This window comes from Dermacentor andersoni, chromosome 10 (genome assembly GCF_023375885.2).
Source record: "Dermacentor andersoni chromosome 10, qqDerAnde1_hic_scaffold, whole genome shotgun sequence".
Taxonomy (NCBI): domain Eukaryota; kingdom Metazoa; phylum Arthropoda; class Arachnida; order Ixodida; family Ixodidae; genus Dermacentor; species Dermacentor andersoni.
This window is the reverse complement of record NC_092823.1, coordinates 5,636,825-5,652,554: the sequence shown is the minus strand read 5'-3', so window position 1 is coordinate 5,652,554 and position 15,730 is coordinate 5,636,825. Positions and strand designations below refer to the sequence as shown.

Below are 15,730 nucleotides of genomic sequence, written 5' to 3'. Positions count from 1 at the left end.
GGTAGAACTTAGCACGCTACCTTGGTGATTAAAGAAGACCACTTATAGCACTAACTATGTCCAAACAATTGTCAAAATCTTCAGTGATTGGGGAAGAGCTGCATGCAGACAGCAGCATGGGTCGAAAAAAAAAAAGAGCAATAAATGATTCACTTCTTCATCTTTGGCTCAGGAAGCCAATCTGGCAACCTTTGCTATCCCTCTCACATCAGGTTTTTATAAAAAGTCACAGTTTCACCTGAAACGCAAAGCATTGATTGTGATAGTAAATTAGCAGACAGCTATACGAAATAAGGATACAGTGAAATCTAAAAATAACAAGCTTCAGGGGGCCACGGTAAATTGTTTGTTATTCTGAAAGATCGTTATAGTGAAAGTCCCAAAAATTAACCATTCTGCCCATCAACCCATCGGTCCGTAAGTTGTCACCATAAGAGCTATCCACGAAAACATTGCTGTTGGCTCTCGGCATGCGCTGTTGCTATTTTCCTTATATTCTGCCGCCATGCACCACCGAAGCACTGTATAATAAGAGTGATGTGTGCAAAACAGACACTGACACAGCGAAAACCACTGTCAAAAAGATAGCTCCATGTCGCCTACAAAGTGTAATGTTTCTTGTTTTTTATTTGTTTTTCACATTTCTTGCCGTGGGCACCGCAACTGTCTGCTCGAGGTGGACACCTGAACTATGTCAAAGCGCAAAGGCGTGTAAACGACACTGTCTGAAAAGCGCGAAATACGACCGTGCGGCATCTCTGCGAGTACAGAGCTTGCATTTCACCACATGCTCAGTTAGCACTGCCGCAAAAGAAGCGGGAAAGAAAGAGGCATGCGCAGAAAGAAGGGTGAAAGAAAGAAGAGACGCACCTCCGTTGCTAGGCGACACTTTTCTGGGTGGAGCATGCACTCTCAAAGCCTGATGCGTTGTAGCTTCTGCTCGCCCACATTCTTTTTTTCTCAAGCATTGTCTCAGGTTTTCCGAACCGATGTGCCGCGATGTCCGCGCTATGCGCCTTGTGGTCTGCTAGCCTTCTATTTCAGCTGCCGTGGAGGATAATCGGAAATATAATAATCCCCAGGTTTCGGAATACTAGTTTGTAGTACTGAGGCATTAACATCACAGGTAAATTGAATAGCGACTGTTATTCTGAAAAGTTCAGTATTCTTAAGTTTGTAGCACTGAATTATATTTACGCTGAAACTATAAGAAGTCAGCAGGGGATTTCTGAATTCGTTAATGTGGTGTTCGTAGCAACAAGGTTTCACTGTAGTAGTTTTATCGTCCATATAAACTCGTAAACATTTGCTTACTGACTAAATTAACCAGCACAGTGTCAGGCGCGCACAGGCAATCATAAACACATCTCATTCAATGAGCGCCGACACTAGCTGCCAAAACTCTGGCACGAGAAAGAGTGGCAGCAGCAGCGAGCGAATTGACTTTCATGTTGCCTCTTGCTTCTACGCGAACTAAGCAGCGAGAACAGTGCGCATGAAGCTATCAGCCCGCAGTGCACCTAGACTCGGTACTCATGGCAGAGCCCTTTCAAGATAGGGCCCATACGGCTGCGCTAAGTCATGCCACATGCAGCCGCTGCAAGAGTAGACCCCCTCCCGGTGGCTTCGTGCCTGTGGAAGACGGTGCACCTACTCCCTGCTTTCATACCTTGTACACACGCGAGATCAAGCCACCATCCTCAGCTCACCCTTCACACGCTTTCGCTCACACTTGCAGCATACGGTGCAAGGCTACCGTGTTATCACACTTGGATTTTGTATGGAACATCACGCCGACGCCAATGGCAGAAATGCACCTGGAGTGTCCATATGATTGCTATTGCAATAACAATTGCATGTTGCATCCACATGCAAGTGAACATAACAATATGATAGTTTAAGTACTTGACACAATGCGCCATCTCCACTCTCTCTTCCACACACCCACACTTGTCTATTTCACACCTCAGCATGCCTATGTAACTGCTCAAATGTGATGTCAGTATATGTTCGTCTGACTAAATCGAGCTCTGGTTTGGCCCTGAATGCCCTTTCAAGTCGGTAGATAATTTCGAGTCCGGTCGGGTTATGTGTGGGTACAAGTCAAGGAAGTCTCCATGTGCAATTCCATGGATTTGAATGAGTAGACCAATGAAGGTGGCAGTGTGAGTGAACCAGTGATTCCACGAGCGTGAGCTAGCCCAAGTGTGTGCGGCTCTGAGCCAGTGAGTCTCAGTGAAGCCTGCCTAGGTCTAATTTATGGTGAGTCGGGAGTCTACCGGCTGAGTGCCATACCAGTGAGTCAATGTCTGAGTGAGCCCTAGGCTATAATGTATCATGTGAGTGAGTCTAAATGAGCCCCACTTATTTTGCTTAAGTATGGTCGCACCCACCCGAATAGTCTGGTGCAGCATCTCAGCATGGAAGTGCTCCTCAGCGGTTATGGGCTCCAGCACGGGGATGCTGTCGGGGTCTGGCGGGGGTTGCCCATTGGCCAACACGTGTCGCTGCAAGATGGGAGGCCCCTGATGGTTGGCATCAGTTGAAGCCGGTTGTTCAACCAGCACCCTGCCACTGCTGACAGGCTGCTGCAGGGTGCCCCCTCCTGTGGGGAGAAAAAAGAATACGAAAGGGACACAGTGTATGAAACGAACATGTAAACCAAAGCAATGAACACGCACACCTGCCAACCTAGAGACCTTAACATTCAGAAGATCTGCCGAGCAGGAGGGAGGGGGCAACAACAAAAAATACAGGTACGCCAAGTGAACTAATGCATCAAGCACGAGCTTGTTTTGGCCAGTGGCCTCTCGTTGGAATGTTTGCATGCAAAACTGTTTTCTCTCAACTTGCCTGAATTTCTCTTCAAAGTAGACTGCCCTGATAAAGTAGAGCTGCGAGGAGCTAACATTGCTTGGTTTAAGCATCTCTTCGGGAGATTTATGGCCGTGCCCATACAATCCAGAATATTAATCGGAATGTGTGCGTCTCTCAAGCAAATAGGGAAGTTGGCAGGTATGAACACGGTGTTGGGTGTGTCTGGCCATCACGAAAACTATGTAAAACCAATGCACATGTTGAAATCTATGTGAAGCAAAGCTTTAGTCAAACAGTTTAATTACTGCTATACAACGAAACGTGAGGCATACAACGGTGTTTATTTTCATCCAATGAAATGCGTAATCTCATGCTATGTCTATGTACCACACAGGTCCGAACTTTATTCTTGTGCAACATGTATGTTGATGCACTGCAACACTCACAAGCCATGCCAAAATGCCAACAGCAGCTCATGCAGCTGCACAATGTGAGATGTCGAAACAGCCATGTCACGAGGATGAAGGTGATGCACAGAACATTATTGTGATCCACACACTGTCCAAGCTATCAGTCAGCAACAGTGGACTTGTTCAGTTACAAATCAACTTGGGCCTCAAAAAAGAATGAACACATTCCTGCAACCACAACGTACAAACTTCCACCATTCTGGGATAAATTTGAAATGACAGGAATATACAGCTGAACATTGTACAACGGGGGTGTTTGCCTAGCAGCACTAGTTCTAGGTTGTAGCGCTAGGCTTAAACAGGTCGGTACTATGGCGAAACGGGGAAGCCAGCGATTTTCTTTGTCTTCTCTTTCACAAGCACTACTCCCACTGCCCAGTGCCTTCAGCACAATCACTCCCCACCGAAAGAATCTCCTGGCGCCATCCTGGCGACCTAGAGGCAGGAAAACATAGGGGGGACATAGCACTGCTTGAGCCAGGAGACATGGAGAAAGCGACCGGTGTGAATCGAAGGGGTGGCGACTGTACGACGAGTCCGGAGGAAGGTTAGACGGTCCAAAAGGACTTCTTCTTGGGCAAGTTGGTGCTTAGATTTCCTAGGTATACTTTGTGGCGCAAAATACATTTCTGGAAAAGGGACAGGAGAAAAGGAGACAGTGTCCCTTTTCCAGAAATGTATTTTGCGCCACAAAGTATACCTAGAAAGGTTAGACGGGTCCTGATGCGGAAGTCGAGCAGGCATGTAGCTTAAGACTGTCGTGTAAACTGTGGCTGCGACGGCGGCAGAATCATGCTACGTGGCCCGGGAAATGGCAGTAATAGCATATTGGCCGGTTATCAGGTGTACGCCATGGGTTGACGACAGGGGTTCCAGCGGACGAGTAAGGGGCAGCAATTGCACGGGAAGGTGGCGGCGGCACATGGAACGTGCCGGTGGCCCGGTAGGCATCAGGAGCCGGAGAAGCGTAAGGCCGGGCGACAACGTCAGTGTGCTTTAGTGGTCCAGCTGCAGGCTGTGGAGGAGGGGCAGATGGCAGCGCCGTGGCAACTTGCATCTGAATGACGTGATGAAGCGAAGGAGCCAAGGTCGTCGATGGCTCGGGTGCGCTATTCGCCAGAGAGAGTTGGCGTGCGACTTCCTGACGGATAAACTGCTTCATCTCTGGCATTAAAACAGAGATGTCGACAGCGCCGCGACCGAAATCCAACGGAGATAGATCCGCGGTGTCCTGCTGAACAGCGCATCTTGATGCTCTTTCACAAGCACTATCCCCACTGCCCAGTGCTTTCAGTACAATCATTATAAAAATTCCCATAGAATAATGGAAATGCCTTTGTTATATTTGTTTAAGCATACATGCTGATGCACACAACAATCAAACCCTGGCCCTCAGTCCCCAGCAGCTGCGAAGCAACTGACCACGGCGGCGGTCAGACCTGCGACGCAGCAGAGGGTGCTAAGAATCCCTGGCTCCGGACAGGCTGCCATTGGAGTATGAACCTGGCAACGTTTAACGCTAGAACGTTATCTAGTGAGGCGAGTCTAGCAGTGCTATTGGAAGAATTAGAGGGCAGTAAATGGGATATAATAGGGCTCAGTGAAGTTAGGAGGCCAAAAGAAGCATATACAGTGCTCAGAAGCGGGCACGTCCTGTGCTACCGGGGCTTAGTGGAGAGACGAGAACTAGGAGTCGGATTCCTGATTAATAAGAATATAGCTGGTAACATACAGGAATTCTATAGCATTAACGAGAGGGTGGCATGTCTTGTTCTGAAACTTAATAAGAGGTACAAAATGAAGGTTGTACAGGTCTACGCCCCTACATCCAGTCATGATGACCAGGAAGTCGAAAGCTTCTATGAAGACGTGGAATCGGCGATGGATAGAGTGAAAACAAAATACACTATACTGATGGGTGACATCAATGCCAAGGTAGGCAAGAAGCAGGCTGGAGACAAGGCAGTGGGGGAATATGGCATAGGCACTAGGAATAGCAGGGGAGAGTTATTAGTAGAGTTTGCGGAACAGAATGATATGCGGATAATGAATACCTTCTTCCGCAAGCGGGATAGCCGAAAGTGGACGTGGAGGAGCCCAAATGGCGAGACTAGAAATGAAATAGACTTCATACTCTGCGCTAGCCCTGGCATCATACAAGATGTGGACGTGCTCGGTAAGGTGCGCTGCAGTGACCACAGGATGGTAAGAATTCGAATTAGCCTAGACCTGAGGAGGGAACGGAAGAAACTGGTACATAAGAAGCCGATCAATGAGTTAGCGGTAAGAGGGAAAATAGAGGAATTCCAGATCAAGCTACAGAACAGGTATTCGGCTTTAACTCAGGAAGAGGACCTTAGTGCTGAAGCAATGAATGAGTCTTGCGGGCATCATTGAGGAGTGTGCAATAGAAGTCGGCGGTAACTCCGTTAGACAGGATACCAGTAAGCTATCGCAGGAGACGAAAGATCTGATCAAGAAACGCCAATGTATGAAAGCCTCTAACCCTACAGCTAGAATAGAACTGGCAGAACTTTCGAAGTTAATCAACAAGCGTAAGACAGCTGACGTAAGGAAGTATAATATGGATAGAATTGAACAAGCTCTCAGGAACGGAGGAAGCTTAAAAGCAGTGAAGAAGAAACTAAGAATTGGCAAGAATCAGATGTATGCGTTAAGAGACAAAGCCGGCAATATCATTACTAATATGGATGAGATAGCTCAAGTGGCTGAGGAGTTCTATAGAGATTTATACAGTACCAGTGGCACCCACGACGACAATGGAAGAGAGAATAGTCTAGAGGAATTCGAAATCCCACAGGTAACGCCGGAAGAAGTAAAGAAAGCCTTGGGAGCTATGTAAAGGGGGAAGGCAGCTGGGGAGGATCAGGTAACAGCAGATTTGTTGAAGGACGGTGGGCAGATTGTTCTAGAAAAACTGCCCACCCTGTATACACAATGCCTCATGACCTCGAGCGTACCGGAATCTTGGAAGAACGTTAACATAATCCTAATCCATAAGAAAGGGGACGCCAAAGCCTTGAAAAATTATAGACCGATCAGCTCACTGTCAGTTGCCTACAAACTATTTACTAAGGTAATCACAAATAGAATCAGGAACACCTTAGACTTCTGTCAAGCTAAGGACCAGGCAGGATTCTGTAAAGGCTACTCAACAATAGACCATATTCACACTATCAATCAGGTGATAGAGAAATGTGCGGAATATAACCAACCCTTATATATACCTTTCATTAATTACGAGAAAGCGTTTGATTCTGTCGAAACCTCAGCAGTCATGGAGGCATTACGGAATCAGGGTGTAGACGAGCCGTATGTAAAAATACTGAAAGATATCTATAGCGGCTCCACAGCCACCGTAGTCCTCCACAAAGAAAGCAACAAAATCCCTATAAAGAAAGGCGTCAGACAGGGAGATACGATATCTCCAATGCTATTCACAGCATGTTTACAGGAGGTATTCAGAGGCCTGGAGTGGGAAGAATTGGGAATAAAAGTTAACGGATAATACCTTAGTAACTTGCGATTTGCTGATGATATTGCCTTGCTTAGTAACACAGGGGACTAATTGCAATGCATGCTCACTGACCTGGAGAGGCAAAGCAGAAGAGTGGGTCTAAAAATTAATTTGCAGAAAACTAAAGTAATGTTTAACAGTCTCGGATGAGAACAGCAATTTACAATAGGTAGCGAGGCACTGGAAGTGGTAAGGCAATACATCTACTTAGGACAGGTAGTGACGGCGGATCCGGATCATGAGACGGAAATAATCAGAAGAATAAGAATGGGCTGGGGTGCGTTTGGCAGGCTTTCTCAGATCATGAACAGCAGGTTGCCATTATCCCTCAAGAGAAAAGTGTATAATAGCTGTGTCTTACCAGTACTCACCTACGGGGCAGAAACCTGGAGGATTACGAAAAGTGCTCTACTTAAATTGAGGACGACGCAACAAGCTATGGAAAGAAGGAGAACGAAGGGATAAGAAAAGAGCAGATTGGGTGAGGGAACAAACGCGAGTTAATGACATCTTAGTTGAAATCAAGAAAAGGAAATGGGCATGGGCAGGACATGTAATGAGAAGGGAAGATAACCAATGGTGATTAAGGGTTACGGACTGGATTCCAAGGGAAGGGAAGCGTAGCAGGGGGCGGCAGAAAGTTAGGTGGGCGGATGAGATTAAGAAGTTTGCAGGGACGACATGGCCACAATTAGTACATGACCGGGGTTGTTGGAGAAATATGGGAGAAGCCTTCGCCCTGCAGTGGGCGTAACCAGGCTGATGATGATGATGACATGCTGATGTAAGCAAACAAAAATGAAAACAAAAACACAAAAACAATATCGCAATCAGGTCTATGCATAATGCAAATGCAGTGCCTCCAACAAACCAGCAAATGGCCTCCTGCAGATTTTTAAGGCTGATCTGTGGCAAGGAGAGCCACGCCTTACACACAGGTGCATCATAGCATCACCAATATACCACTGTCCGATCACACGGGTGGCATGGTATCCAAGACATATGTATGCCTGGTAGTGAAGCTGCCACAGAAGCTTATACGTCCTGCAATGGCAGCTTGTGGAGTCATAGCAGCGCCATCTACATTTCACGGGGCCTACTTCTTGATGCAAAAATATCAATGTTTGCTGTTCGAGGCTTGTTGCGCCAAGTATCTAGTGTGGCAGCTCACATCACACCGCATACAACAGTTCAAATGAAGCGTAAGTGAGAATATTCACCACAAAACCACATCATGATCTAAAACAAGTACAACTATCTGTACTTATAGCCCTCATTCTATAAGGGCAGGCACTACACTGGTGAGCCTTGGGAGTTTTGCATGAATTCAGAGCAACGAGTTCGGCCAGATTTCGAACTAAGTACCACATGCACGTGTCCTTGGTACCAACACACATCTGTTATTTTGGTGTTATGACAAAATCAATATTACCTCAATATAATTAAGAAAACACACACTTTAATCTTCACTAACACAGCAAGCATACCACCTGCAGTTTTTCTCTGGTACTGAAGACATAGCTAAAACATTTTATTAAATGAAAAGGCAGTTAAACAATAATGTTACTGATCAAACCTTATAAGGTTAATACTACAGTCGAACCTAACTATATCGAACCCATTTACATCGAATTATTCTCTATGTCGAACAATTTCTGAACATGGTATAGTTACAATGAGTATATATAGCAAAAATTACGCTTACATCGAACAAAAATAGCAGACTCCCGATATATCTAATGTCAAGCGGCGGGAAAGCACCCCTAGAAGCTGGCTTTCCCTCGTGTAGTCGGGGAAACCCGGTGGCGCGGCTCCATCTAACCGCTCTCCCTGCCGTGACCGTGCTGCGTCGGGCAAGCCGTCGACCCCCCTCCCCCCACTTCAAAATCTATCCTGGCCCACCCGCAGCGCTTGCTCAGACTGCTAATCATAGCCTCTTGTGCCCTCGTCGCATAGGAAGGCACAAGTGCGAGTTGTCTCGCTGCTTATCTGCTTCATTGTGTTTGTGCATTGTGGGCCTTCTCCCGCAGTGTTGCCGTGATGAAGTGGCAGAATTTTCCTTTTGTTGTGAAGCTCGACATCATAGATCGGGTCGAACGCGGTGAGAAGTCGGATGTCCCCGCAGCGTGTTAGATTCTGAGGAGCACTCTCAGCACGATCTTGGAAAATCAGGGGGAGATTAGGGCTAAAGCAAACAAACTTGCCACCCAGTGCCCGTGGCGCCGGACGCGTATGGACGGCCGTGTACATCTGAAGTTGCTTCAGGTGTTCCGGCTTCCGCGTGCCCGGTGATGACTGTAAATTCTGATGAGTGCGATGAAGCCATTGCTGGTGTTGCCGAAGTTTGGAGTGAGCTGTCAGAATTTCTGGAAGCCGTTGACGAATCAACAGTCGATGAGTTTGAGAGTGCAGATGATGGTGTTCTGACCACGGGCCCGAAAACGAAGACTACATTGCCAACATCATACCGAGCACAAGGCAAAGTGGGCACAATGAGGAAAGCAATGATGGTTGTTTGCCCACATCCTCCGAGGTGATTGGTGCATTCACACTAGTCCGGTGCTTCTGTGCAAATGCGGAAGGTTGCGGCCTCAGCTGCTCGGACTCCTTAGACTGCTGACAACAACCGCTGACAACACAGCATATAAAGAACTTTCATGTTAAGCAGCCAAAGCAACGCCAGTATATTTTTTCGGAATGAAAATATACTTTGAGCAAGAAGGAAAAAAATTTTGAGATACTAACAGCCATTTCATTCAAATAAAAGAAGGTTGGTCGGAGTTAAAAAATTTCCAAACAAACACTTTGTGCATATGCGTTTGCTGCTATGTTAATACATCTATAACACAAAATTTGTGAATATATCGAAGTAGCTTAAGATACAAATGGAAAGTATCATATCGGATACAATAACTGCGGTAGTATTTTGTACCTGTATCTCAAATACTTGTTGCCAAGTATTTTGTATCATATCATGATACAATTGCATAGTATCTTTGCCCAGCCCTGGTGCTGCCTAACCGCTGTAATTAAGCTAGCTCATTTCTTGCAAAATTTAAGTGGAATTACCACACGAATGTAAGAAAAATCACTATCATGCCACATCACTGTTCACGTAGAAAGCACCCACCAATGAATGTTTGATGTTTAATGGCGCAAGGGCCAGGTATGGCCAAAGAGCGCCAATCTAGTGTTAATTAGTTTGTAGTGGTCTGATGGGATCTGTGAAGCTAGCGTGACATGGCTGTAAAGGGGCCTAAAAGACGTTGCTGCAAATGGCATAAAATCTACGCGTAATAAAATTATGGCAATGATTAATGACGTGTACTGTGAACACTAAAATGCATTGGAAAAAATGATGCAATATACAAAATATGTGAGATGCTAAAATTGTCTAAGAGCACTACTGCCGCGCCAGACGCCTTGAAACACAAGGGCCGAGAGGCATGTGCTATACGAAACAACTATCACAGCGCTATTCTCTGCAGAAAGGAGGTGCTACGAATGTATAGGGCTAATTACATGTAACACAACATCTCTGAGGAAACCTAGGACTGCGTTGGTGTCAAAAAGTGGTTCTGGGCCGAGTAACATTACAGGATGAAGGGGAATGTGCTGTCCGTATGCTAAGGGAAAATGTTTCTTTCGCTCAGATTCGGCTTTCTGACACTCCAGGAGGACGTGGACGGTCAGCCTCTCCCTGCATCTCCCACAGGTTGGAGGCTCATTTCCAGAGAGTAAAAAATTATGGGTGCCAAATGTGTGTCCTATTCTTAGACAACAGAATAGGACATCTGTTCGGCGTGATTTTGTTGCACAAGGCCAGAACCCTATTTGTGGCGTTATTACGTGCAGCTTATTATTTGTTTCCATGTCCCAAAAGCGTTGCCAGTAGTTTCACAGTTTCCTGCGCAAGAAGGGCCTCAGATCTGTGACAGGCACATCAGCGGTAGGATTAACAGAATACGATGCAATTGATGTGGCCATCTGGTCCGCCAGAACGTTACCTTCGATGCCCCTATGACCCGGCACCCAGCATATGATGACATGCTGGTTACATATATACGCTTTACATAGGACAGAATATAGCTCATTGATTACTGGGTTTTTGTGCTCAAAAAATGACATTAAGGCCTTCACAGCACTTAGGGAGTCCGTATATATATAACAGATTTTTTGAGTTTTGTTTTCCTTATATGCTGCACAGCCGACAATAGTGCGTAGGCCTCAGCCGTAAAGATGCTTTTTTCCGGGTGCAGTACATCAGATTCTGAGAAGGATGGACCGACGGCGGCATAGGACACCCCGTCGTGTGACTTCGATGCGTCTGTGTAGAATTCCGTGCAAGAGTGCATGCATTTTGATTTCAATCTCTGGAGCGTGCTTTGTAACTTGAGTGAAACATGTGTCGCATTGTATCAGCTGCCACTCCCAAGGAGGTAGCAGCTTGGCTGGATGCATTAGGCAAAGCTCGAGGAGTGGAACATGCATTTCTTCACTAAGCTCCCTCACACGCAGCGAGAAAGGCTGTCTTAACGAGGGACAATTGTGAAAGAGTGTAGCATATGTCATCTCGTTAACGGTATTATAACATGGATGTTGAGGATTAGAGTGGACTTTCAGAAAATATGTTTGGCTGATGTATGTTCTCTGGAGATGAAGTGACCCCTCATTTGATTCTGCGTATAAACTTTCAACGGGACTTGTCCTGAAAGCGCCCGTGGCTAAGCGGATACCTAGATGGTGAACAGGGTCTAGCATTTTTAGCGCACTCGGGGCGGCAGAATGATAGATCACGCCACCGTAGTCCAACCGTGATCGAATGAGGCTCTTGTAAAGATTCATTAAACATTTCCTGTCGCTGCCCCATGTTGTGTGGGATAAAACTTTCAGTAAGTTCATTGTTTTTGAGCATTTGACCTTGAGATACTTTATGTGTGGAATAAATGTTAGTTGAGAGTCAAGCATGATCCCTAAGAACTTGTGTTCTTTGTTCACAGGTATTCGCTGACCATACATTTCGATACTGGGATCTGCAATGAGCTCTTTGTTTCTTGTAAAAAGCACACAAGAACTTTTGTTTGGGTTCACTTTAAACCCGTTTTTGTCTGCCCATTTGGACACTTTGTTCAAGCCCTGTTGTACTTGCCTCTCATACACTGCAAGGTTGCAGGATTTGAAACCTATTCGTACGTCGTTGACGTAAACGGAACAGAAGATCGCTGGCGGTAATGCAGCACGAAGGGTGTTTATTTTCACAATAAAGAGCATGCAGCTAAGCACACCTCCTTGGAGTACACCAGTTTCTTGTATAAAAGGTCGCGACAATATATTGCTGATTTTCACGCGGAATGTACGTTTGGGCAGGTAGCTTTCTAGTATGTTTAACATATTTCCATGGATGCCCACTCGCGATAAGTCTCGCAGGATCCCGTATCACCACGTTGTGTCATATGCCTTTTCCATATCGAGGAATATCGATAAGAACTGTTAATGTACAAATGCATCATGGATATTTCCTTCAATGCGCACCAGATGATCAGTCGTAGACCGCCCTTCTCTGAAGCCACATTGATAGGGATCAAGCATATTGTTAAGTTCAAGGAAATGTATGAGTCGACGATTAATCATTTTTTCAAATAATTTACAAAGGCAACTTGTAAGAGCTATCGGACGATAACTTGCCGCCAAGGAAGGGTCTTTACCGAGCTTCAAGATGGGAATAATAATAGCTTCCTTCCATGAGGATGGGAGGTATCCCGCAGCCCAGATAGAGTTGAATAGTGCCAGAAGTGTCATCTGTGTGTCACTGTGTAAGTGTTTAACATGTCATATATGATCCTATCAGCTCCCGGTGCAGAGCTTCTACACGTGCTCAAGGCAGCTTTAAGCTCGGCAATATTAAAAGGACGGTTGTATGGTTCATCCGGACGGCATTTGCGATCCAGTGCCTTAAGTTCAGCTATTTGTTTATACTTGAGGAATGATCTTGTGTAGTGTGTGGAACTTGATACATGCTCGAAGTGTTCGCCCAAAGCGTTGGCCTGGTCTTCCAAGGTAGTCCCTTGGGGGTCAACCAAGGGCAATGGGCGGATTTGCTGCCCCTTTAGCTTTCGTACGCCATTCCAAACTTTAGATTCTTGAGTGTAGGATGTGGTGCCCGAGAGAAACCTCTCCCAGCTAGCTCTCCTTGCCTGTCTCCACGTGCAACTTCCTTGCGATTTGGCCAGTTTAAATTCAATGATGTTTTCTGCAGTCGGGGAGCGACGCAACAAACCCCACACTTTGTTTTGTTTCTTTCATGCAAGTCTGCACTGTTCGTTCCACCAGGGAACCCGTCTTTTACAAGGGAGACCCTGCGTTTGTGGAATGAACTTTTGAGCTGTGTCGAGTATAAAACAAGTAAAATATGCTACTGCTTCCTCTATGTTAAAATTACTGATAAAATCCTGTGATAAGTAAGTGGATGCGTTAAAATGATTCCATTCGGCGGAGGCTAGTTTGTACCAGGGGGCATGTGGAGGGCATTCATGTTAATGTATTAAATTTACCGTTATAGGGAAGTGGTCACTTCCATAGGGATTTTTGGTTACATGCCATTGTAAAGCAGGGAAAATTGAGGCAGAGCCGATTGACAGGTCTATTGAGGAATATGAATTATGATAACTGTTAAAATACATTGGTTCCTTCTTGTTGAAGGGGCATGTACTGGAATTCAGAAGAAAATTTTCAATAACACGACCTCTCGCGTCACATCGCGCATCTCCCCACATAGTGTTGTGGGCGTTAAAATCGCCTGCGATTAGGTAGGGGTCCGGGAGCTGATCACTCAGGTTTTAAAAAGCGCTTTTTCGGAGATTGTAATTTGGGGGTATGTATATGCAACATACAGTGATTAGTTTATTAAAAAGAATTGCCCGAACTGACACTGCCTCAAGGGGCGTCTGAAGGGCGACATGATGACAAGCTACTGACTTGTCAACAACTATTGCTACACCGCCAGCCGAGGCATTTGCCTCTTGCGGTTTTTACGATAGATTGTGTAGTGATGGAGAAAATTTGTGTTCGTAGGTTTCAGATGTGTCTCTTGAACACACAGCAACTTGGGATTGTGTTTCTGTAGAAGTTCGCTAATGTCGTCTAGGTTATGGAGGAGTCCTTTAACATTCCATTGTAGTATTTGTGTGAATAAAGGGAAAAACGGACATCCACCCGTTTGTAGCAATTGCTACAAAGGAAACCCACACAGGTTCCTCGAAAGAAAAGCCTCCGAGTTGAAGAAAAATTCGTATGGGTTTCCTTTGTAGCAATTGCTACGAACGGGTGGATGTCCGTTTTTCCCTTTATTCATTACTTCTCTCCACCTTGCGGGTTTCTGCAGAACTACTACGTCAAACTAGTATTTGTGTATCCATTATGCTATATGTGTTGGGTGCTGTGCGTTTAAGAGACTGAGGTTAGCTCACGGGCCTTTTTCTGGTGCCGTGACGGGAGTTTTGTCTCTTTTGGAGCGATTGAGAGTGCCTCGCCGCTCCTTAGGCGCTGGGCACGCGCTCTTCCGAGCGCTTTGTTTGGCGTGAAGGCCTTGGCACGTTGGACGAGGCCTTTGAGGTCACCTGCCCGGAGGTAGATGGCCCCGTCTGCTGGGCTGGCGTAGCAGCGCTAGCTGGAGCCGCCAGGGGGGCGGATGGCGTCACTGCCGCCTCACTGGGTGTGGGACGGTCAGCCGCCGGAGTCCATTGTGGCGCTGCCCCCTGACGCGCCACTTCGGCAAATGTGTTCTTAGGCAGGTATGACAGCCGCCTACGTGCCTCCTTGAAAGATATATTTTCTTTCACTTTGATCGTGACAATTTCTTTTTCTTTTTTCCAAGACGGGCACGACCGCGAGTACGCGGTGTGCTCTCCATCACAGTTTACACAATGCAAAGAGTTCTCGCAAGCTTCAGACGTGTGTTCGTGGGCACTACATTTCGCACATGTTTGGCGGCCTCGGCAGCTCTGCGAGCTGTGGCCAAAACGTTGGCATTTGAAACATCTCAGGGGATTTGGCACATACGGTCTTACACGGAGCTTGATGTACCCGGCCTCGATGGACTCGGGCAAGACACTTGAATTGAAGGTGAGTATTAGGTGTTTGGTCGCAATTTCTTTACCATCTCGCCTCATCTTGATTCTTTTGACATTTATAACATTCTGTTCACTGAAGCCCTCCAAGAGTTCAGCCTCAGTGAGCTCCAGCAAATCATTGTCCGAGACAACGCCGTGGGTGGTATTCATCGTACGGTGCGGGATTACTACTACTTGGGTCTCCCCAAATGATACTAGTTTAGGCAGTTTCTAAAATTGTTTCTGATCGCGGAGCTCCAAGAGGAGGTCACCGCTGGCCATCCTCGATGCCTTATAACTTGGGCCAAAAACTTCGGTAAGGGACTTCGATACAAGGAATGGTGAAATTGTTCGCACTGGTTTAGCTGGTTTTTCCGAATGGATGACGTGGAAACGAGGGAAAGATTCTTTTTGCTGACCAAAAAATTGGAATAGTTCATCGGTGCGCCCTCTTTTCTGAGGGTGATCAGGGAGTGGGGGGAAGGAGCTAGCCATAAAGATATGTGAGATTTCGGCAGTAATGCCAGCCACCCACCATGGAGTCCTACAAGGGGATGCTGCAGGACCTGTGAAAGACAGCCTGCAAATGCCAGCTGTACATTACCACTATAACCAAATATGAAATAACCTAGGTTGGCTATTCACACAAGGTTAACCCTTGCTGCATGGAAAAATTGGAAGTAAAGGGAAGCCAGCAGTAGACAGGAAAGGCGGAAAGTAAAGGAAAGACGAAGGTTGTAGGGAGAGAGAGACAGGAAAAGGCAACTACCAATTTCCCCTGGGTGGGTCAGTCCGGG

At 46.2% G+C, this 15,730-nt stretch overlaps 1 protein-coding gene across 3 annotated transcripts in view; it reads right to left on the bottom strand.

Annotated features, from left to right (window-relative positions):
• LOC126519718 (uncharacterized) overlaps window positions 1-15,730 on the bottom strand; it is an 88,153-nt gene that overhangs the window by 34,818 nt on the left and 37,605 nt on the right. For all 3 annotated transcript variants that reach the window (XM_050169074.3, XM_050169075.3, XM_055065358.2), the window contains exon 4: window positions 2,394-2,605. In XM_050169074.3, the coding sequence (XP_050025031.1) occupies window positions 2,394-2,605 (212 nt within the window). The remainder of the gene's footprint in view (window positions 1-2,393; window positions 2,606-15,730) is intronic.